Below are 25,104 nucleotides of genomic sequence, written 5' to 3'. Positions count from 1 at the left end.
GTCCTCTTTGAGAATGTGGGTGCTCAGTGTTCAGAAATTATGGCTAATGGCATTCTATATGACATTTGACAAGTGTTCTACTAAATTGATCTGGAAAAAAAACAATAATGAGAAAGACTCCAAGTAGCATTCAATAGAGAAGTTATTCGCAGGCATGCATAAATAATTCAAAATACGAATAAGTTTGCAAAATTACATATGGAACTTGTCGTTTGTCATAAAAACCCATTTTCTAAACAAAAAAAAATTTAGAAAATGTTAAGCATCTCTGACATTGTTTGCTCAGAATGATTTGCCAACACACCTATTCCATGTGTAATAGATATGACCTATTTATTGCAAAGGCACCATGTACAGAGGGAGCAAAGAGGTTTTGGAATAACAATAGCCTAAGTGACATTCTGGAACAGTTTGGAGTTTTCCTGCATATATTTAGACATTTATAATAAACTATAATTTGTTGAGTTTAACAGAAGATACCGCAGGTCTTTTCATATATCTGTTAGCGGTAGTTAGCACCATAAAGTATAAAGACATCAAGAATGTTTGAATGATATTGACAATAAATAATTGTGTGGTTTTTTTGCATATTTTTTGCATATTTTATATGCATTCTGTATGAGCCATGTTAGTCTATCTAAAAACATTTCAGACAAATATACCTATATTACCTGGCATTATAGCTGAGGATATTTTATTATTTACTTTATACGCATGCTTATATATTGCATATCTGAAGGGAATACAGTATCATTTAGAAAACTTGGGCTGTATTAGCAACCCTTCATTTAAATAATGAGCAGTAACAAAACAGGAACATTGTAATCAAGTCGTTTTGAATCTGTTGCATGCTGGATTAATGCAAATTGTGTTGTCAGCTGCACAAGTCAGTATTATACTGAATATATCACATTGCAATTTAGGTTTGAAGACCCTTGTTATTTAAGAAAGTAGTGCTTGAAAATGCACCTCGTTCTGATTGACTTATTATCACTTAGTGAGAAAACATATATTGTCATTTTTATTTCAGGTCTAACACCACCAACGACTCCTCCGCATAAAGCTAACCAAGATAATCCGTTTAAGACTGTGATCAAATGCAGGATATCTTGTAATTCTTCAGTGCATAGTCCACCACCAAAGAAATCACGCTTAAATGATTCTGCCTCTAACTCTCAACTGAGCAGCCCTGTTAAGAAAGGCCCTGTACAAACTGAACTATATGCCCAGCTCAGTAAGACTTCAACTTTATCCAGTGCACTTAGTATTACGCAAAACGAAGAAAGAAAGATGAAACGATCAAACACAAGGCTTTTTGGTGACCATGACTACTGTCAGTTCATAAATGCAAAGGCAGAATTATTAAATACCAGAGTGTTCTGCAAGGAACGAGAACCTAAAAGTGGTAAACTCCAAAATCATCCTGAAAGAGAGCTCTTGTCAGGGGACCACAAACAAAACTTCCTTTCAGCTAATGATAAACAAGAAAATAAGACGGAAAATCTGCAACAGGATATACAGCCTATCAACTACTCTAATACCAGGATACAACTCAAAGACCAAGAAATTCGAGCGGAACTAAACAAGCATTTTGGGCATCCCAGTAAAGCCTTTTTTGATGAAATAGAAGATAAAGCAAATCATCGAAGAGAAAAAGACTTTTGTCATGAATATTATTCAAAATTGCCTACCTATCTAAATGCAGGAATGTCTCTTGATGGTGTGTTTGATGATAGTGATGATGAGACTGAAAAATTTCTGTACCCTTGGGATGGAACACCTGATGGGTTATTGTTAGAAAGATCTTGTTCTCGATCTCTGTCCAGTTCTCCCTGCAGTGACTCTGTTTACTCGCCAAAGACTTGTGCACCTTCTCAAGGAATAGTCAGGACAAGGTCTAGATCTAATTCCTACCCCAGACGTAGAGTTTGTTCTCGCTCCCCATATTCTCATTCCAGATCAAGATCACCATACCGTAAATCCTCTTCCAGGCAAGTAATTTAATCCTCACCTAATTTGGGTAAATGGTCATGCATTGTGTTGACCAATGTATTTGAAATGAATCACAATAAGACTTACATGAAAACAAATTTTAACCTTGTACCTTATCCTCACCATATCATTCTCTTTTACAGATATATTGGTAAAATTGATAAATGAAATTTTCTGTTCATGATAAAATTGTGTAGATGTTGGTAGTAACGTAATATTATCCTTTTATATGGTATTGTTACAATTACTAGATGTTGTCAATTTTTCTGTTTCTAAACACTGCCTTTTAGGGCTTCTGTTAGAAATGTGGAAAATTGGAGTGGGGCTATTGAGCCTGCTCTGCCATTCAATGTGACATGGCTAATATTTTAACTCTGTACCCTGCTCTTGCTTTCTCCCCATGCCGCCTTTTCCCTTTACCCCTAAGAACCATACCTAACTCTCCTTGAAGACATTCAATGCTTTGGGCTCAGCCACTTCTGTGATAGATAATTCCACAGGTTTACCACTCTTGAGGTGAAAAACAAATCTCCTTAACTCAGTCCTAAATGGCCTACCCTATATCATTCAACTGTGATCCTTGAATCTGGGCTCCTCGCTAATCACGAACATCCCTTGTGCGTTTGTCAAGTCTAATCCTGTTGGAATTTCACAGGTTTCAATGAGATCACTTCTTTTTCTTCTAAATTCCAGTGAATATGGTCCCACTCAAACCAGTTTCTCTTCATACACCAGTCCTCCATCCCATGAATAAGTTTGGTAAACCTTTATTGCACTGTCTGCATAACCAGATTATCTTTCCTCAGCTAAGGACACCAGAACTGCACACAGTGTTCTGGGTGTCGTTTTATCAAGGTCTTATGTAATTGCAGTAGAATCCATTCGCAATGAAGGCCAAAGTACCATTTGCCTTCTTCATTGCTATCATGCTTATTTTCAGCGACTAATGTCCAAGGACACTCATGTCTCATTGCAGCTTCCCCTTCCCCAATCTGTAACCATTTAAATAATAATTTGCCTTCCTATTTTTTCAACCAAAGTGCACAACCTCATATTTATCCAAATTGTATTTCACCCGCCATGCATTTGCCCACTCTCTCAACTTGTCCAAATCAAATTGAATCATGTCTGCATCCTTGTCACAGCTCAACATTGCACCCAGCTTTATGTTATCAGCAAATTTGGTGATTGTCCCCTCATCTAAATCATGAATATGTATTAATAGCTGCCTCCAAGCACCGATCCCTATAGTATCCCACTAATCACTATCACTCAGAATAAAACACGTTGTTTCTTCTTCTTTGGTTCCTGTCTGCCAACCAGGTCTCTATCCATAACATTTTACTGCTCCCAACTCTACGCATTTTAATTTTACAGCTGATCTCTTTTGAGGGACCTGATTGATAGCCTGCTGAAAGTTGAAATAAACCACATCCATTGGTTCCCCCCTGCAACTCGACTGGTTAGATCCACAAAAAATTCCAGTAGATGTGTCAAGAATTATATCCCTTTAATAAATCCATGACAACACTGTTTAATGTGGTCTCTTGCTTCCAAATGCCAACCCAATAAATCTTTGATAATAAATTCTAGCATTTTCCCCTCTGTCGCTGCCAGGCTAAACCTCCAATGTCGCAGCTTGGATAAACTCATTGGCTGGTTTTAAAACATGTGTGCAGACAGTTCTGAAGAAGGAAGGCTATACTAAATCTAATGGGTGGCCTGCTGGCTCAGTAACAGCTTGTCTGATCATCACAGTTACTCCAGCATGGATTACTAGTATGCAACAGCCAACCAGCAGGCTAATAGTAGCCCTTAAGTTGCCAACTATTGCCCACTTAGCAGCCCCATTGCACTGTCGTCAACAATTAGTCAGCAATGGTTGAGGCCTACACCAAGTCACTAGTCTTAAACAGGCCAGTGACATGCAGATTTATATCTCTTAATGAATACCTTGTGCACCCCAATGTTTTCCCCTCGACCCCAGTTTTCCCACCCCCAGTAGCCTCTGGTGTTCAGGTGTTATCAAGACCTGTCTTATTTACGCCATCACTAAAGAGGGAACATAAGATGGTATTAAATGCAACATTGTTCATGGGACAGGTGATGTTCTGTAACTGTGGTGTAACCCAAACAAATTTGTACTAATAGCCATTTAGTGCTAAACTTCATTATTAATGAAAAGACACATCTTGTTGAAACTTCTCATCCTCCGTTCTTCAGGTCAATTCACAAGAATACCAATAAAAAGAGGATGAAGACATTTTTAGACTGTATGAGAAGAAAGTGCTGATTGGTTAGCAAATGGACCGTGGCTGTTACAGGTGTTGCCATGGTGTTACCCACCTCAACTACTCTCCCAGGCAGGGCATTCCAGATTCCCACCACCCTCCGGGTGAAAATGTTTTCTCCAATCCCCTCTAAACTTGCTTCCTTTCAACTTGAAATCATGCCCCTTTACTATTAATCCTTAAACTATTTGGACACAGCAGCTTGCTATCTACCTTGTCCATGTCCCTTATAATTTAATACACCTAAATCAGGTCCCTCTTCAGCCTTCTCTGCTCTCAGCATGCTCTCTCAATCCAAGCTTATCTGGCTTCTCTGAATAGCTGAAATGCTACATCTCAAGAAATATTCTGGTGAATCTCCTCTACATTTCCTCCAACATAATCACATCCTTCTTATTGTGTGGTGACCAGAAGCGCACATAGTACTTCAACTGTGACCTAACCAACAAAGGTCATCGCCAACAAAGCCTCCCTGTTCTTATAGTCTATGCCATGTCTGATAAAGGCAAGTGTCTCATATGCCGCCTTAGCTACTCCATTAACAAGTCCTGCCACCTTCAGGGATGCGCCTACAAGCACCCCCAAATCCCTTTGTTCCTCTGAGCTTTCTTATGTTCTGCTATTCATTGAATACACCCTCATCTTGTTACAAAGTACATCACCTCACAGTGAATTCCATCTGCCACTGATCTGTCCATATACTGACATAATTAACTGGAAACATCAAAATTGTTTATAAACACGCAACATAAATAGGCTTGCGCAAAACTAAGGCTATTAGGATAAAATTCACCTACCATATTTGGTTCACTTATTTTTAGTAATGATATATTGCTGCCAAAAATAAACACTTTGTTGTTCTTGATGTAGATTGCGAAGTATATAAAAGTCATAATCAAAAACATCAGGTATGAACTGTATTCCTTTACCTTAGCTGTTTAAATTTAAAGGGATTAGTCTAGCTTTCCTGATAAATCTGGAGTCCCAATATAAAACTTAAGAAATTATGTATGTGCTGCAATGAGTGTTTGGATCTGGTAATATTGGCTGTGTCAGAGTTGGTTACTAAAACATTGTGCTCTAAAAGCATGATATGAGTTTGACATCATTATCAAGTGATGTACTGAACCAGCAGTAGAATTGACAACAAAGAGAAAGAGAGAGACCACGAGGAAAGAGCTTTGAGTGCATGTCATTGAGCCCTGCAACATTTTATGGTAAACTTGCATAGACTGCAGAGAATTAAATGTCCTTTCCTGATAAACATATTTTATTAATTTATATATGAACTTACTTGATATTAAGAATGTTTTCTTTGGAGATAGGTTGGGACTTCTTTTAACCCTGTTCCACATAACAGACTTTTTTTAACTATTGATCTTGTAGTGCTTATCTTTGGTAAGCAATGATTAGCATCATAAGCAGTGTATGGAGATTTCAGAAAATAATGTTTCTCCCTTCCTGTCATAACGATGATTCTTTGTCAGCCAAGATTTCAGGTTACCCATTTAATAACATGCCCCAATCAATATTCCTGATACCTGAGCCTGGCTGATGAATGGCAGCCAGCTGTTACTCCCTGAAAGGCTTCGCAGTTTCAGCTTATCCTATGTATATGTCTTCAACCATACACCTTATGGAGTTACAGAAATCACCAGAAAGGTGGGAATCTTGATAATTTTATCACTTTTTTGACACAAGATACTCCTTTTCCCAAAGCAGGTATCAATTGATTCAACAAAGGCCAAGGATTAAACTTACATCTCCTCGTGTGCATTGTACACTTACTTACAAGCCATTGGAAGAAGTATAATTTGGAGTGATTTGATTTATTATTAACACATATATCAAGATATATTGAAAAGTATTGCATTGTGTGCAAACCAGACAAATCATACTTTACAGAAGTACATCAGGGAAATAGAACAGAATGTATAACAGAATGTGTTACAGCTACAGAGAAGGTGCAGAGAAAGACTAACTGTAATATGAGAGGTCCATTCATCAGTCTGATAACAGCAGCGAAGAATCTGTTCTTAAATCTGTTGGTACGTATTTTCAAAATTTTGTTTCGTCTGCCTGATGAAATAGGTTGGAAGAGAGTATGACCAGGGTGGGATGAGTCTTTGATTCTGTTAGCTGCTTTTCCGAGGCAGCAGGAAGTGTAGACAGTGTTAATGGAAAAAAGGCTGGTTTTTGTGATGGACTGGGCTGTGCTCACAACTGTCTGTAATTTTTTGTGGTCTTGGGCATAACAGTTGCCTTTTCAAGCTGTGGTGCATCTTGATAGGATGCTTTCTATGGTGCATCTATAAAAATTGGTAAGAGTCATTGTGGACATGCCAAATTTCTTTGACTTCTGTGGAAGTAGAGTGATTTCTTGATTTTAGCATCAATGTGGATTGGACCAGGATAGATCATTGGTGATATTTAACTCCTAGGAACTTGAAGCTCTCAACCACCTCGACCTCAGCACAATTGATAGACAGGGGCATGTCCTCCATTCCACTTGCTGAAGTCAATGACCGGATCTTTCATTTTGCTGATGTTGAGAGAGAGAGATTATTGCTTTACACCATGCAACTGAACTGTCTCCTTCCTGTACTCTGCCTCATTAATGCTTGAGATCCAACTCACTACAGTGCTATTATCAGCAAATCTGTCAGCGAGCTTAGAGCTACATTTGGTCACACAGTCGTACTGTATAAGGAGTATTCTAAGGGGCTGTGCACGCAGCTAGGGTACCAGTGTTCAGGATTATTATAGAAGAGATTTAGTCGCCTATCCTTAATAATTGTGGTCTGTGGGTCAGGAAGCCAAGGATCCGGTTGCAGTAGGAGGAGCAATGTCCTAGGTGTTGGAGTTTGGAGATGAGTTTTTTTGGAATTATGGTGTTGGAGGCAGAGCTAAAGTCAATAAATAGGAGTCTAATGTAGGTATCCTTGTCATTCCGATATTCTCGGGATGAATGTAGGACCAGGGCAGTGGCATCTGCTGTGGACCTATTATGATGTTAGGCAAATTGTAATGGGTCAAGGCAATCTGGGAGGCTGGATTTGATGTGTGCTGTTGCTAACCTCTCAAAGTACTTCATAATGATAGATGTCAGAGCCATTGGGAAGTAGTCATTAAGGCATGTTGCCTGATTATGTTTTGGCACCGGGATGATAGTGGTCTTCTTGAAGCAAATGAGAACCTCAGAGTGGAGTAAGGGGAGGTTGAACATGCTGAAAATACTGCTGCCAGCTGGTCCACACTGGATCTAAGTGCACGGCTAGGGACTCCATTCAGGCCAGTCGCTTTCTGTGGGTTCACCCTCAGGAAGGCCAATCTGATATCTGCGGCGGTGACTGTGGGTACAGGTGCACCCGAGGATGTCGAGGCGATGACATAATTTCACTGACTTTCTATTTAAAACAAGCATAGGATGCATTGAGCTCATCAGACAGGAATGCATTGTTGTCAGTGATTCTACTAGACTTGCTTTGTGTCAGTTGTATCATGTAAGCCTCACCACATTCGAACTGTGTTTGTCTGGGGCTCTAGTTTCGTCTAGTTTCGCCTCTTGATGTCCCTATTGGCTTTTCAGAGATCATATCTAGATTTCCTGTATAAGTCAGGGTCACCCTACTTGAATGCCTCAAGCCTGAACCTCTTTAGGAAGTGGATCTTCCTAGTTCATCCATGCTTTCCGGTCAGGTTACGCTCAGATTATGTGTTTGGCAAGCAGTCCTCGACAAACTTACTATTGAAGTCTCATTTAGATTGCCTGCCGAATTCTTGAATATAGACCAGTGCACTGACTTCAAGCAGTCAAGTGGGAGCTTGCCTGTTATCTCAGACAAGCAAGAGATGACTTGCTCTACCGGATCATCATGCTTCAGTTTCTGCTTGTAAGACAGGAGAAGGAGCTCAGCCTTATGGTCCGATTTATCCAATCTTGGTAACACACTCTTAAATTTGGCTTGTTTGAAGTCACCAGCTACAATGAGCAAGGCATGGGGTTATTCCATCTCAAGGCTATTTGCGATGTGTACATTTAATCAAGTGCATGCTTCACTTCCGCATGGGGTAGGATATAAATATGATTTAGGCAAATTTTAATGTTATTTTATTATTCCCCTCCGTTAATATCTTTTCCAATACGATTATATCCCCCAGTCCTGAGGCAATCAGTTTTCAGTTTTATGGAGTAACAAGGTAGCTAAAAAGTGCCCCAATATTTTCCACCATGCTGCTGTGGAAGTGTTCAGTCTCTGCTCACTATGTCCCTTATGGTTCAGCTGCACACGTGAAGAGTTAAATCCCATGCCTTGCTTTCCAACGAGTTTATAAACAATGAACAAAAGTTATACCTTAAAAATATACTATTAGTGTTATTTTCATGATCATATATTTGCATTTATTTTGCTTTATAGATTACATCACTGCTTTGATTCAGGGAGCGGTAGAGTACAACACAGATCTCATGGAAGTCCCTGCTTATATTCAAGGTCACGCTCCAGGTCACCTTACAGCCGTTTTAGTAGACCCAGGTAAGAAGATATAAAAGTGTAGAACCTGTTCATGTTTTCCATTGAGCCATTTTTATTTAGCATGCTTTCTCCTCCTAATTTTGAAGCATTGAGATATATTAATATTTCATTGAGCACTCCAGGTTGGTGCTTGACCAGAAAAATGTATTGAATAATCAAAAAATAGCTTCCTTGATAAAATCAGACTTAATAAATTTTAACGTCGGACAGGTGCTCTATAATTTAATGAATGTCTAACTTAATTCTCTGAAATTATTGTCTATACATGTGTTTTGCTATGTTCAAACATAGCCTGTGTTATCTACTATACCTAGGAGATAATGCAGGTAAATTGTCAAGTGGCATAATTACTGAAAACAGCATTTGATACTTGAGTATTTAGTTGATTGAAAAGAATAACTTCCCATTTGTCTGTGCTGTATTTTCTTTGGCTACCAATGTATTGCTAGTTATTCTCCACTTGCCTTTCATCCTGATTCAGTAGTCATACTTCTGATACTCACTTGTTTCTTATTGCCATAATGCCTTTGAGTCCTCTCACTTCAGAATCACGAAATGTGTGCACTTAGCTCCCATTATACACCAGCAGATGTGTCTCAGGCTCCCACCTCCTCCTTTCTGTTTGTTCTAATAAAATGACAACAACAATCAAGAAAAATTAGTCAACCTATTGATACGCACATCTTTACCAACTCACTCATGGTGTGATAGCAATCTGTTCTCATTGCTTAAAGAAAACCCAGGCAGTCTTGATGTTCACTTCACTGTGGGGGCAGGTCAAAATAGGGTTACTTTTAAGGAGGTAATAAAAATCAGTTATTGGACAAATTTATGGAACACATGGAGTATGAAAGAAGGGAAAACCAAAAAAAAATGCTTGTACATTGAGCGAGGGTGTATCAAATTCTTGACGTGTCAGAAAACAGGAATTAGTGCACAGTTCTGTAAAAGGGCTACATTCAGTCCTTCACATTTGGTCTGTCTGGTGTGTACAAGAGCTCTTTGCTAAACACACTTGGACATATTGAACTGAAGTCCAAATAAACATTAAGCCATAACAGGAACCAAATATTAGTGTGTCCCAATTGATGCCACATTATTAATTTTGTTCCAAGAAACTACAGAGAATTGATCTTTAAGAAAGAAGGTGCAATAAAATAAATTTGAACACTTAAGTAAATATCAGTGCTTGTTGTTATAAGGAAAAGGGAACTTTGAAATAAAAATGATATATATTGGAAATGCTCAGCATGGCAAACACTACCTGAGGAGAGATTAAGAAAAGATTGAGAATGCTGGAGAAACTCAACACGTCTGGCAGTATTTGATGAGAGAGGAAGAGAGCCCAAACAATCGTCTTCATAACTATTCTTCAGTTTTATAGTATTTTGATTTTTGTAATGTGAACTTCATTAGATATTCAATCTTATTTCATACACAATGCTGAAACAAGGTCCAAAAGATGAAAGATGATCAATTCTTTAGCACTGATATCCCAAACTTTGAGTACAAGAACTTATTGAAACATAAAACATTAAAGGATTGACTGATGTGACAAAGCAAAGATATTGTGATAGTACAGCTCTCCATGGACTGCTGATTTTTAATTCATTGATAGATTTCTGCTGGTTCAGCACTTCAAATTATGAGAAAATGCTGAGAAGATTATTTGAAGTTTTCTTTTGCAGGTTATTTTTTGTGTAATGTAACTGACCTACTTCGGTACTGCTTGATCAATACTGTAAGTTAATCAGTGGCAACATGATGAAATAGGTTCTGCTAGTGGGAAAATTGTTGTTTTAGTGCATTCCATGTAAGACCTGGTTAGAAGGTGCTGAAACAAATCCTAGTATTTAATTTATAATAGAGGGTACCTAATGAGGTGAGGTTGGTGTTTTCGTACTTTGTTAATGATCCATGATTGAATGGAATGCAACGTCACCTCAATGGTTCCCTGCTCTGTAATCGTTTAACAGTTGGATGACCAGAATGTGGCAACAAATGAATGGGTAGGCATTTCACAAAGGGAATATTGTAAGGATTTGTTCACCTCTATTATTTGTGGCTAGCAGAAATAGCAAAGTCAAATTGTGTGTTACTCTTTCAACTGGAGATCAGGGAATATTCTGTCCTGGAAGTCTGTAAGGTTCAATTGTTAAGTATATACAAGGTAGAAATTGATATATTTTTGGACATTTTACTCATCAATGGATAAAAGGGTAGGGTGGGATGCTTTCTTGAAGTAGAAGATGAGCTTAAAATTTACTGAGTTGTGGAGCAAATTCAATGTGTGGTCCTATTTATTGTATTCTTATTTCCTTATCTACAAGTAAAGCTTATCCAGTGTACCTAGTCTTAGGATGGCTAATTCTTAAAACCTCACTTCAACATCAATAGAATATCCAACCTTAGACCAACTCAAAACTCACCACATCACAAATTCCAAGCATAATTATTTGCTTACGACATGCAAACTTCTGCAGTGCTTATGGCCTGAAGAGAAGGAGAGGAATTTCAGAATGGTTTCTTGCCAATTTAGTATAGCTATTTTAATTCTGCCTGTAATCATTTGGAATGTCAAAGGGAAAACTTCATTTTTGTTTCCAATTAGGACACTGTCAAGTAAAACCTACTTGGCTGAGGGAGTTGGATATAAGGGTTCATAAGGTCAAAAAAACAGCTAAGACTCCCAAATCTGGTCATTTTTTAACAGGGTGCTTTAACATCTTTTATAAGACACTGAAGCCAGTTGCAAATGGCTGGGGAAAGGTGAACCTGGCATCAGCGCCCACCTTCCGAACTCATTTGTGAGGACTAGGGTTTCAACAGTAAGGGATAAACAAACACTTGTCAGAGCCTGGCTGCCATTGCTACAATGCACATGAAGTCCTTTCCACTGACATGGCAACTCATGGTCATCCTACAGAGCACCAGCCAATGTGATTACAAGACAACTACAGGGATTGTTTGAGAAATTTCACCACAGTCCTTTGAGAAATATTTACCTTTTAGCTTGGAGTTCAAGGAAAAGTCATATTGCAAAATCTGCTAAATACTTCAAAGATCATTGTGAGATTTATCCCCAAGAATTTTCTTGTGGCATTTTCCACTCTACTGCTGTAAATTTATTGTATCTTTAGCTTATACTTGAAAATTATGCTGCCTTTGAAGTTATGACAGTTGAAAGCGAGAATCCACAAAGGCATTCATTCTCACCCTGAGCATCCTAGTTCAGCAATGAAATGTACTTTATGATCTATTATTTAGTAAGGAGTTAAAACCTTTGTGATATGAGAAAATTATATTAATGTTAAATGAAACGTGTTGCTATGCAATGCACTGCGTGCACAATTTTGACTTAACATTTTTAATTTGTTCCATTACAAACTACATTTATTCAGGTATGACAGCTATGAGGAATATGAAAGTGAAAGGATGAAAAGGGAAGAATATCGAAGAGACTATGAGAAACGTGAATTTGAAAGAGCAAAGCAAAGGGAGCGACAAAGGCAAAAGGCAATTGTACGCATTGTTGTAGCTTTTATTCTTACTAGAAATGCTCTAATTATAAGAACCATGACGTTTTGATTTCCAATGATATTTTTAAAATCTTTCCAGGAAGAACGCCGTGTTATTTATGTAGGAAAAGTCAGAGGTGATATAACCCGTACCGAACTGAAGAGACGCTTTGAAGTTTTTGGTGAAATTGAAGAATGCACTGTCCATTTGCGTGAAGATGGGTAAAGTTAGAAATGGCTATATTTCTCACAGTAAATGTGCTCCTGATTATCTAAAATCCTGTTTATTTGAAGAAAATGATGAGTCTCAGGCTTGGAAATAGAATTGACTTGTATTAATTGCAAGTGACTAACAAGCTTAAAATTCCCTCCAGTCATCTGTACTCGGTTTCATTTACATGAAGAAGTTGAAATGTGGGCACCAAACAGACGTCCCAAAACACATTAAGGCATCAATAATCAGGCATCAACAGGATACTTGCGGTAGTGGAAGTCAAGGCCTTCGTCACTATGACCCAGATTATTTTTGTGCATCCTTGAGAAGTGCTTTTGTCCCTCTAGGCAACACCAGAATAACATTCCTTGGCTGGTGCTTCTCAATTTAACTATCATTGGGTATGTTGGGAATATTCATACTGCATGCTCCAACCGTTTTCAGTGATAAATAAACTTTTAAATTCTAGGTGGTCTATCACCTGAATTAGATATTTAAGGCGTTTAATGGTAGGTCTCTTTGAAAGTGGCAGCAATCACATTGTCAGGGTTAAAAAAAAACACTACCTACCTACAGAACCTATTTAGAGGCTGACATTACCTTATTAAAGCCAGGCAAAACGAATTAAAATAGACCCTAGAGCATGTAGATATCATTTAGAAAAAACATTGTTTTCACCTATCCCAAGTTCCACGACCACACTCAATAATGAAGAGGGCCTCCTCTCTGTGTTCTGTTGAACATTTCTCCCAGAGACAATGTGATCAAAAATGAATTAACTAATTATTAATGTCATTGACAATTTTGGGGCTTTTCTGTCTGAATAGTTGCTTCTATTAGCAGCAAGTAATAGATGTTTAAGTTCATACCATGCTGCTGAATACATTGCTGTAAAACACATACTACACTGCTGGGCAGCCCTGTAGTCACTTGAAGCTCTTAGAGAAGGATGCTATGCCCCTTTCTAGGGAGAAAGTACCACCTCCAAGAGCTGCTGGCCATTTTATTTGCCTGCAGGCCTCTGGCCATGATGGAGCAACCAGAATGTCCACTCTCAAGACAAAGAACCAAGAACTAGATGATAACTACATTTTTTGAGAGCAGGTTATCTGCAGTGTAGATTAGATGACCTGTTAGATCAAGGTGAAGGGAGTGGGAGCAAGGATGCACATGCTGTGTGGTGTAAGGGTCAGATCTTGAGATGAGGGTCTTTGATTAGAAGAGGGGGCGATGAAGGAGGCACAATCTACCTGTCTCACTCAAAGTCCACATAGGGTTATCTGGCTGAAAAAATATTGGCCATGTGGGAAGTGGCGCTTAAGTGACCACTTAATTCACCATTTAAGAGCCACAACTGGTGTGAGTGGGCATAAGCTATATGAGGCCTTGTCCACCAACTTTTAAGTCATGGCCTGGTTATGCTGGATGGGTTGGTGGAACCTGAAAGCCTGGCCATAGAGGACTGTAAAATTCTGCTATGTTTGCCTTGGCAAAGCACTTAGCTTTTTTTGATTCATTCATAGGGTGTTGGTGTCTCTGGTTGGGTCAGTATTTATTGACCATCTGTACTTGCCCAGAGAGCAGTTAAGAATCATTTGCAATGCTGTGCATCTGGAATTACATACAGGTCACACCAGATAGGGATGATTCATCATATGTGAAGTATTTTACAACCTCTTTCTAATAGAAGCGAAACTTCCTTTATTGCCTGACAAATGAAAACTCACTGGATTATGTTTTGTCTAAAATATAATTTATGAGACTTTTCATAGCGAGCGACATGAATTACGTTGCTGTAATTCTTTTCAGTGACAACTATGCTTTCATCACATATCGTTACACCTGTGATGCATTTGCTGCCCTTGAGAATGGACACACGTTGCAAAGATCCAATGAGCCCCCTTTTGAATTGTGCTTCGGTGGCCGCAGACAATTCTTCATGTCGAACTATGCAGACCTAGGTGAGATTACAGTAAGACACAGTGTTTTTACTATGTTCAAAGTATGGATATTTGAGTTAAATGTGGCTTTGAATTACAGTTATTTTCATGTTGCGATTGTACAATGGCTTTACGAGGTGTACTTCATCCTTTCTTTTAATGAAAAGAGGTTGAGACAGAGGTGTCGAGCATTCTTTTCCAAGCCGATAAAGTAAACACCTTGTGAGATCATGTTTTTTTTAAGTTGGAACAATAGAAGCAGCATGCAGGGTTGGGGTCAAGCCCCCACAGAACCAGGATTTTAGTTTAACTTTCAATAAAAGTTGGGGTTTGATAGTTGTTGTACATCAATCCCTTACCCCCCACCCTCCCTCTCTCTCTCTCTCTCTCTCTCTCTCTCTCTCTCTCTCTCTCTCTCTCTCTCTCTCTCTCTCTCTCTCTCTCCCCCTCTCCCTCTCTCTCTCTCTCTCTCTCTCTCTCTCTGTCTTTTCTCTGAGTTTTTATCTTGAAGTTCTTTCCTCCTGGAGAATGACATGTGAGACAATCTATTTTACGGAATTTGCCTTTGTCAAGGATGGGTTTATGGAATGTTACTATATTGGAAAAGTTGCCCTTTAGTAGTTAACTCACTTACTTATTATTCTGTAAAGTTTTCCAATAGAGTTACGTAATTCCAACTTTTTTGTATTTTTTCTATAGTTTAGAAATAAAGTGGGTTTTGCTTCAAGTTGTGTCATTTGACCAACCAAATTGCATCCAGAACAGAAGGCCTTACACTTGTCTTTAAAAATAAGACAAAAGTTGAGATCTAGGCTAGCTTTTTAATATATTTCGATGGGGTTTGACCTGGTTCATAGCAATCTGGTTTAATTATGCATAAATATATGTTCAGTAATAGAAAATCATAATGAGTCATTTGAAATTTTTGTCGTATATCCTTATATAATATTACTTACAATTAAGTTTAGGAGATATCAAAGGTTGGCTCACGTGTTGAACGTATTTTCATATGTCACCAAGCAGAACTTTGGAATGCCATAAATTCTAACAATAATTTGATTTAATGTTACTGGCTAATTGCCAGTTGGGTTAAATTTTACTTACAGGGCAAGATTTAAGAAAGGCACCTTGTGCTGTGTTGAAGGAAAGAACGGCTGTGATAGCAGTAGGAAACTGAATAATTCTTATTTCAGAGAAGAACCATAAGAAAGTCTTCTATAGCTCTAGAGATTCAAGGAGTGTTGGTAAAGTGAAACTCAAATAGCTAATTAAGGGTATTTCTAGAGAATTTAATCCCTTAAAAACTATTCCATTACATCTAAATGATTAGTTTGTGAGGGATTTAAAGATAAGTATAAAAATCAGCTGACAATAACTAAAGTTAAAGTCACTGCAGTCTAACTCTTGGAAACAGAGGTAGGTCATGCCCCTCTTCAAGCCTGTTCCACATTCAGTGTGATCATTAATCCCAGTATCCTGTTCCCACTTTCTCCCCATACCCTTTGATTCATTTAGCAGAAAGAACTAAATCTAACTCCTTCTTGAAAACGTTCAATGTTTAGGCCTCAACTGCCTTCTGTGGCAAAGAATTTCACAGGTTGACTACTCTCTGAATGAGGAAATTTCTCTTCATCTCATCCCATAGAATCATAGAATCCCAACAGTGTGGAAACAGGCCCTTCAGCCCAACAAGTTCATACCAACCCTCAGAGCATCCCACCCAGACCCATCCCCGCATAACCCAGCTAATCTACATACCTCTGAACACTACAGGCAAGTTAGCAGACTTTAAATGAGTGAAATTGAGGTTCCCCCTGTTAACGCTGGCACATCTCTGCATAGACCTGGTGTCTGGGGGAGCTGTTATGAAATCTGTGGCCTCCTGCTCCTCATACTCCCTCACAGAATTCTCATTTGAAGAAGTTAGCGGCTGATCCACATCCTCAATTGGCAACATTTCACATCTTTGTTATGCCACATTGTGAAAAATACAGCAGACGACAATAATCCTGGACAGTCTCTGTGGAGTGGACCAAACTAGTCAAGGCACTGGAAGTGGGTATTTTCTGCTCAACTCATACAGAGATGTTATTACACACCTGGAACAGATAGGACTTGAACCTGGGCCTCCTGGCTCAGAGGTATGGACACTACTACTGTGCCACTAGAGCTCTTTAGTTTGAGGAATCTTATAATGTGCTCCTTAATTGATCTTGTTGAGTACTGTGAAGTGTGAAAGGTGAAGACTGGAGGAAGGGTTTATATTTTTTCCCTTCCGAATTTTGGTAACAGTGTTGGAACCCCAAAGCAAGCCTTCCACCAGAAACATTTTTACCATAAACTGTTTTCAGTTTCTGTGATAAAGGAAATACAGAGATTTTACACATTACTTATAAATGGACTACCAGCACAATCGCACCCATCCCCAGTCCACCTGACTTCCAAGCCCTACAAAACTCCCCTTCCCCCAGTCTTGGCATTTCCAATTTGCTAGTGGCATTTAAATAAGGATAAAAATGAATCTTGCCTTCGTCTAAAACAGGTGCTGACCAATTTTGTAATAACTAATTTGTTAACTTTCCATCCATTTTAGGTACAAGTCATATTTCTTCCATCTTGTTTCAAACACCGTTATGTTCTTATGATAAGCACAATGTCTTCCTAGTTTCACAACTTATTAAAACATATTAGAGACAAAAGTTAAATCATAATTTAAGATTCTGTAAGTGACATTGAAGAAAACAAATTGAAATTTGTACAGGAGTGTGAAAACAGCTTCTGTGTACAGCTATCAGAATATGCAAGATCAAACCACTGACTTTAGAAATGACAATAAGAAGTTTTAAGAGAAAAAATAGTAAAATGGCGAATATTGAACTGTTATACTAACAAGTGTTTTGATGCCGTCAAGCCATTATTGGAAACTTATTTTACAATCTTCAATTTCTCATTTGCATTTCAAATGTAACAAGAAAATCCATCTTAAGCAACTGTTTTACTGTCAGTTTAATGCCATTATGTTTCTGTAAGTTCAGCAGTATCATTTAAAATGTTTTAAACTTCATTGGTTAGATTCTAAGAAAATAGCAACTCCCAATGTAGCAAAATTAATTGCAAATTGTATTCAGGCTCATTACAAAATGCTTTGCATATGCACCAATTAAAAGATAACGGAAACAACAATTACAACATAAGAACATACAAAATAGGAGCTGGAGAATGTCACCTGGCCCATCAAGCCTGCTCCACCATTCAAGAAGATCATGGCTGATCTTTTCATGAACTGAGCTCCACTTACCTGCTACCATAAGCCTTAATTACTATACTGTTCAAAAATCTATCTATATTTACCTTAAAACATTTAACAAGGTGTTCCTGAGATGTTGCTTGGCCTGCTGTGTTCATCCAGCTTCACACTTTGTTAACAAGGCAAACTCAGCTGCTTCATTGGGCAGGGAATTCCACAGATTCACAACTTTTGGGTGAAGAAGTTCTTCCTCAATTCAGTCCTAAATCTGCTACCCTTTATTTTGTGGTTTTCCCTCCAGTCCTTGTTTCACCCACAAGCCAAAAGAACCTCCCTGTTTCTATCTTATCTATTCCCTTCATAATTTTATATATTTCTGTAAGATACCACCTCATTCTTCTAAATTCCAATGAATATGGTCCTAGTCTATCTCTTCTCATAAACCAACTCTGTCAACTCCAGAATCAACCTAGTGAACCTCCTCTGCACCCCGTGCAGTGCCAGTATATACTTTCTTAAAAAAGGAGACTAAAACTGTACAAAATACTACAATTTAGGCTTCACCAGCACCCTATACAGCTGAAACATAACCTCACTATCTTTAAACTCCATCCCTCTAGTATTGATGACATTATTGCCTTCTTAATTACTTGCCACACCTCCAAGCCAATTTTTTGTGTTTCGTGCAACTGGACACTCGGCTTCCTCTGCATAGCAGCATGCTGTAATTTTTTAACCATTTAAATAATAGTCCATTTTGCTGTTATTCTGACCGAAATGGATGACCTCACACTTACTAACATTCTACCCTATGGGCTAGACCCTTGCCCACTCACTTAACCTATCTATATCCCTCTGCAGACTTTTAGTATCCTCAGTACACTTTTCTCTACCACTCATTTTAGCATTATCTGCAAACTTTGACACACTACACTTTGGCACCAACTCTAAATCATCAATTTAAATTGTAACCAGTTGTGGTCCCAACACTGATTCCTGAGGCACACGATTAGCCACTGACTTCCAACTAGAAAACACCTATTTATTCCATTTTACTATGGACGTCCAGTCCCTATACACCTGCATTCCCCATGCAGATGGCCTAAAGGCCCTCCACTTCTTCCTGTCCTGCAGGCCTGACCATGCCCCCTCCACTGACGCCGTCATTGCTTACCCGAACTTGTCCTCATCTTCAACAACTTCTCTTTCAATTTCTCCCACTTCCTATAGACAAAGGCGGTGGCCATGGGCCCAAGCTATGCCTGCCTCTTGGTGGGTTACATGGAACAATCCCTCTTCCATACTTACACTGGCCCTAAACCCCACCTCTTCCTCCGTTACATTGATGACTGTATCGGCACCGCCTCATGCTCCCACAAGGAGCTCGAACAGTTCATCCACTTCACCAACACCTTCCACCCCAACCTCAAGTTCACCTGGACCGTCTCCAACACATCCCTCACCTTCCTGGACCTTTCTGTCTCCATTTCAGGCAACCACCTAGAAACCAAAATCTATTTCAAGCCCACCAACTCCCACAGCTACCTAGAATACACCTCTTCCCACCCACCTTCCTGCAAAAATGCCATCCCCTATTCTAAATTCCTTTGCCTCCGTCGCATCTGCTCCCAGGATGAGGCATTCCACTCCCACACATCTCAGATGTCCTCGTTTTTCAAGGACTGTAACATCAACCCCCCGCAGTGGTCGAGAACACCTTCAACCGTGTTTCCCGCATTTCCCACAACTCATCCCTCACACCCCGCCCCTGCAATAACAACCAAAAAAGAATCCCCCTCATCCTCACATACCACCCCACCAACCTCCGGGTACAACGCATCATCCTCCGACACTTCCACCATCTGCAATCCGACCCCACCTCCAAAGACATTTTTTCCTCCCCACCCTTGTCTGCTCTTCGAGAGGGACCACTCTCCGTGATTCCTTTGTCTGCTCCACACTCCCCTCCAGCCCCACGACCCCGGCACTTCTCCCTGCATCAGCAGGAAGTGCTACACCTGCCCCCATATCACCTCCCTCACCCCTATCCCAGGCACCTGCACATCTGCTAATATGGTGTATTGCATCCGCTGTTCCCGTTGTGGCCTCCTCTACATTGGGGAAACCAAGCGGAGGCTTGTGGACCGCTTTGCAGAACACCTATGCTTGTTTTGCAATAAACAACTGCAACTCCCAGTTGCGAATCATTTCAACTCCCCCTCCCATTCCTCAGATGACATGTCTGTCCTGGGCCTCCTGCAGTGCCATAATGATGCCACCCAAAGGTTGCAGGAACAGCCATTCATATTCCACTTTGGAATGCTGCAGCCCAATGGTATCAATGTGGACTTCACAAGCTTCAAAATCTGCCATCCCCCCGCTGCATCGAAAAACCAGCCCAACTCGTCCCCACCTCCATAACCTTATTCCTCTCATCTATCCCCTCCTCCCACCTCAAGCTGCACCCCCATTTCCTACCTCGTAACCTCATCCCACCCCCTTGACCTGTCTGTCCCCCCTGGACTGACCAATCCCCTCCCTACCTCCCCACCTACACTCACCTTTCCTGGCTCCATCCCTGCCTCTTTAACTTGTCTGTCTCCTCTCCACCTATCTTCTCCTCTATTCATCTTTGATCCACTTCCCCTTCTCTCCCTATTTATTTTAGAACCCTCTTCCCCTCCCCCATTTCTGATGAAGGATCGAGGCTTGAAACATCAGCTTATCTGCTTCTGTGATGTTGCTTGTCCTGCTATGTTCATCCAGCTCCATACCGTGTTATCTTGGATTCTCCAGCATCTGCAGTTCCCACTATCTCTGATTTATTCCTACTCTTTCTTTTAGTTAGCCAATCTTCAATATATGCTAATACTTTACCCATAACATGCATGTTTACCTTATGCAGCAACCTTTGTGTCGCACCGTGTCAAATGCCTTCTGGAAATCCAGGCCCACCACATCTATGTTGCCCACTGTTCTCATATTGTCTTCAAAGAACTCCAGTAATTTAGTTAAACATAACCTGCCTTTCGATGAAACAATTTATGTCCAGATGTCTCACTATTTCTTCCTTAATGATAAATTCCAGCATCTTCCTCACTACGGAAGTTAAGCTAATGGGCCTATAGTTACCCACCTTTTGCCTGCCTCCTTTTTTAAACAGTGGTGTCGCATTTGCTGTTTTCCAATCTGCGAGATGCACCCCAGAATCCACCGGTTTTTGGTAAGTTACCACGAGCACATTTGCTATGACCCCTGCCATCTCTTTTAGGATCCTGGGATACATTCCATCAGGGCCAGGAGGCTTGTCTACCTTGAGCTCTGTTATCTTGCCCAATAGTGATAATGATCATTTCTAATGATCATTTCTAGGTCCTCATCTGCCATAGATTCTTTTTCATCAATTATTGGCATGTTATTTATATCTTCCACTGTGAAGACTGACACAATATACTTGTTCAACGCCTCAGCCATTTCTTCATTTACCATTATTAAATAACCCCCTGATCTTCTAAAAGACTTTACCTTAACCACTGTTTTTCATTTTATATATTTGTTCAGACTTTTGCTGCTTTTTTTATATTCTGAGCTAATTTACTCTCATAATCCACCTCACTTTTCTTAATAGCATTTCTTTGTGGCTTTCCTGGCAACAGCTATTTAAATAATTTAATCAAATGTTAGAAACAGAAAAAGGGAATCATGTTTATTCTTTGTTAGAAAGAGAGCTGAGATTTATTTATTTCTGGGATTGATAATGTGAATTTTGTTGAAGGTGGCCAACAAAGGTGAGAGTGAAATGAATGTGGCTTTTGGTCCTCTGCCTGACTGGTGTCAACATGTTGAAAAATGTGTTCGCTTTACGAGGTCAAGTTTGGTGTGAAATATTACACCCGGAGTGTCATAGAAATAAAAACAAAGATGTTTGACTCTTTCCATGCATTCTGTACACCTCACTCCTTATGGGCTTAATCCTATTTATTTAATCCCATTGAAGTCAAATGTTGTGTAACTGTTCTTATGAAAATGATCAGGCAAATTATTTATCTGTGATGTTTCTCTACAAGTGCAAGACTTTACGTAGCAATTTTCTACAGCTGCCCAAAAAGACTGGTAAGTATCAGTAGCACAAGAAGTGAAAGGAAATGTGACGATATGTGATGGATAGGGAATCTCAGCATTAACAAGCTGAAATGAATTTTATGGTTTTTTGGCTGAATGAAAGTTGTAATAAATTTGTTGAAGGGATTCCTGCTGCAACATAGCTTGAGAGTTCCTGCAGAATCTTACCCAACCTGCCACGTTAATTGCCTTTTCCACTTCTGTGTCATGTATCACACCAGATTTGTACTCTATCTTAACAAGCACCATTCCCAAAAATACCTATTGCTCACTGATGTTTGGAATTGACCCTGGTGCAGGGGCCATTGTAAAAGGCTGCAATGCAGCCAGACAAATGTTGTCAGTTGAAGCTGCCATGCTCGGATCCTGACATTTATCTTGAACATGGCAGATGGAGAAATCAGCACCCTACTTCATGCTCAGGATCCTGGAGCTTCTACTAATAGGGTGGTGCACAGGCAGCACTTGCACTTTCCCCAGGTCCAACATCAGAGGACACAATGTTGGACCGTGCCGACCTCGCCTGAGTTTACCACGCAGGTAAGCATGATAAAACGGCCTCAGCCATTAGAAAGAATACCCATCATCACAGGAAGAAAATGAATGGACTCCACTAGTGTAAATGCCACCTTCATTCCAACCTCTCACACTCACTCTATCTCAGCATCTACTCCAACTTTGTAATTCTATCCACATACCCACCACTTACCAAAATTCATGCTTTATCACTCTAACCATTGCTCTCTCCCAGCCCAACCCATAGTATTAACCCTGCAGCCCCTTTGCTGCCTACTCAGTCACTTGGGATGCCTCTCCACCTGCACAAACAGCATGGCCACCCATTGTTATCTTCCCGAGTAGCTGTCCCTGTCTCTGTCACTGTCATTTTGAGAGGTAGACAGTCCACAGTAGGGCAAAATGAGTCAAGATAAGATCTGTGATAATAAAATGTGAGGCTGGATGAACACAGCAGGCCAAGCAGCATCTCAGGAGCACAAAAGCTGACGTTTCGGGCCTAGACCCTTCATCAGAGAGGGGGATGGGGAGAGGGAACTGGAATAAATAGGGAGAGAGCGGGAGGCGGACCGAAGATGGAGAGTAAAGAAGATAGGTGGAGAGAGTGTAGGTGGGGAGGTAGGGAGGGGATAGGTCAGTCCAGGGAAGACGGACAGGTCAAGGAGGTGGGATGAGGTTAGTAGGTAGCTGGGGGTGCGGCTTGGGGTGGGAGGAAGGGATGGGTGAGAGGAAGAACTGGTTAGGGAGGCAGAGACAGGTTGGACTGGTTTTGGGATGCAGTGGGTGGGGGGGAAGAGCTGGGCTGGTTGTGTGGTGCAGTGGGGGGAGGGGACGAACTAGGCTGGTTTAGGGATGCAGTAGGGGAAGGGGAGATTTTGAACTGGTGAAGTCCACATTGATACCATTAGGGTGCAGGGTTTCCAGGCGGAATATGAGTTGCTGTTCCTGCAACCTTCGGGTGGCATCATGCCACCTCCTTGACCTGTCCGTCTTCCCTGGACTGACCTATCCCCTCCCTACCTCCCCACCTATACTCTCTCCACCTATCTTCTTTTCTCTCCATCTTCGGTCCGCCTCCCCCTCTCTCCCTATTTATTCCAGTTTCCTCTCCCCATCCCCCTCTCTGATGAAGGGTCTAGGCCCGAAACGTCAGCTTTTGTGCTCCTGAGATGCTGCTTGGCCTGCTGTGTTCATTCAGCCTCACATTTTATTATCTTGGAATTCTCCAGCATCTGCAGTTCCCATTATCTCTAAGATAAGATCTGTGTTGCCTGTCTATTGGTTTCTCGACCCTTATGAGGAAGGATCCTGATTCTGACTGCCCTGAGCAGATCCTAGACTGCTGTTGGAGGTGGCCTAGCATTAATGTGCCCGGATCTTCTCTGCAAAAAGCACTCCCTTTGAATTTACTGAGTCCAACTGACAGCTGTTACAAGGCTCCTGGTTTTGTATACACATTAATCTACATGATAGAACAGTAGAAATATGAGTCAGCTATCTCTGGCTGAGGGGACAAAATGCAAAAAAAGCAAGGTATTGCCAGGCAGAAAAGGCCGTGAGTATTCAGACAGCTCACTGTCATTATCATTCACTCACTCTGAGCCCAGAGATGCAGCCTGTGCATGAGCTCGATGCATGTCCCTTAGCATATAGTGGCCTTGCAGCAACAATACAATTATAATTGTTGGTACAGCCCAAGGTGCACCATTGAAGTGCAGAAGAGTCCCATAGTGGATTGGAAATGTGGTACGAGGGTGCTTTGAAGCTGGCATGTGTCAGATGCAATGCCCATGGACATAAGGAATGTATGGCTGGAGCATGTGGAGTGTGCCCAGAAATGTTGGTGCCCAATGTCCAACATGGATGTTGTTTGAAGTAAGCAGCAAGCTCACCTTGCTAAACACTAACTCTGGTTTCCATGTTGGGTTTTCCTTATGCCAAATTTGATGAGCAGATTTGGGAAGATCACATGAAATGAGTTTGGAATCAGTGAAAAGCCTTGACAAGTGTTAATCAATGTCAATTGGCAACTCATTGCAATCCAGTAGGAATCTTGCCATGCAGCTTGTGAAAAGTGTAAAAGATGCGACAAGATGTTCTTAATGTCGAGATGTACCTTGACGGACTTCAAGTTGGATTCACTTCCTGTTCCAGATATTTTACATGTTTAGCTAGCATGACTTCAATCAACTGTTTCTGGGAATTAAGATTCAACCTAATGGTTTGTTGTAGAAGAATCATCATTAACCAAAAAGAATGCACATCTATTTAGGATGCTTGAGTTTCCTGTTTTGGAATGATCCTGAACTAGCTCCAATATGACAGATGCAGTGGGCGTATTATCTCTGAAACCAGTGTAACACCACAGTGTCTACTTTCTAGCTGGAATTCATTTCCTTTTAACTTAATGGATTCCCAGTCATGCAGTTCAAGGGTCTAATTTTAACTCACTCAAAACCTATTCACTTGCATGGAATTAAAGGTTAGAACTTTGGAATGGTCAATCAATCCGAAACATTGACTTTGATTTCTCTCCACAGATGCTGCCAGACCTGCTGAGCTTTTCCAGCAATTTCTGTTTTTGTTTCCGACTTACAGCATCTGCAGTTCTTTCAGTTTTTATTTAGGAGAATAGATGCCTCTTCAAACATCCAAAGTGTGAAAGATCTTTTAATGGCTAAGTGGTGGCTCAATGGTTAGCACTGCTGCCTCACAGCACCAGGGACCTG

General features: G+C 40.3%; 1 protein-coding gene across 4 annotated transcripts in view; it reads left to right on the top strand.

Annotated features, from left to right (window-relative positions):
* The window catches only part of ppargc1a (peroxisome proliferator-activated receptor gamma, coactivator 1 alpha), a 622,893-nt gene that overhangs the window by 593,042 nt on the left and 4,747 nt on the right, over positions 1 to 25,104 (top strand). For 2 of the 4 annotated variants that reach the window (XM_059646956.1, XM_048540613.2), the window contains 5 exons: positions 1,031 to 1,991; positions 8,702 to 8,818; positions 12,220 to 12,340; positions 12,437 to 12,558; positions 14,360 to 14,511. In XM_059646956.1, the coding sequence (XP_059502939.1) occupies positions 1,031 to 1,991; positions 8,702 to 8,818; positions 12,220 to 12,340; positions 12,437 to 12,558; positions 14,360 to 14,511 (1,473 nt within the window). Of the gene's footprint in view, positions 1 to 1,030; positions 1,992 to 8,701; positions 8,819 to 12,219; positions 12,341 to 12,436; positions 12,564 to 14,359; positions 14,512 to 22,250; positions 22,400 to 25,104 lie in introns of those variants that run through there. The other 2 variants (XM_059646948.1, XM_059646961.1) reach the window with 2 other exon arrangements.

Source organism: Stegostoma tigrinum, chromosome 1 (genome assembly GCF_030684315.1).
Source record: "Stegostoma tigrinum isolate sSteTig4 chromosome 1, sSteTig4.hap1, whole genome shotgun sequence".
NCBI lineage: Eukaryota > Metazoa > Chordata > Chondrichthyes > Orectolobiformes > Stegostomatidae > Stegostoma > Stegostoma tigrinum.
Note: the sequence above shows the minus strand (reverse complement) of the source record. Positions and strands in the feature narration are given on the sequence as shown.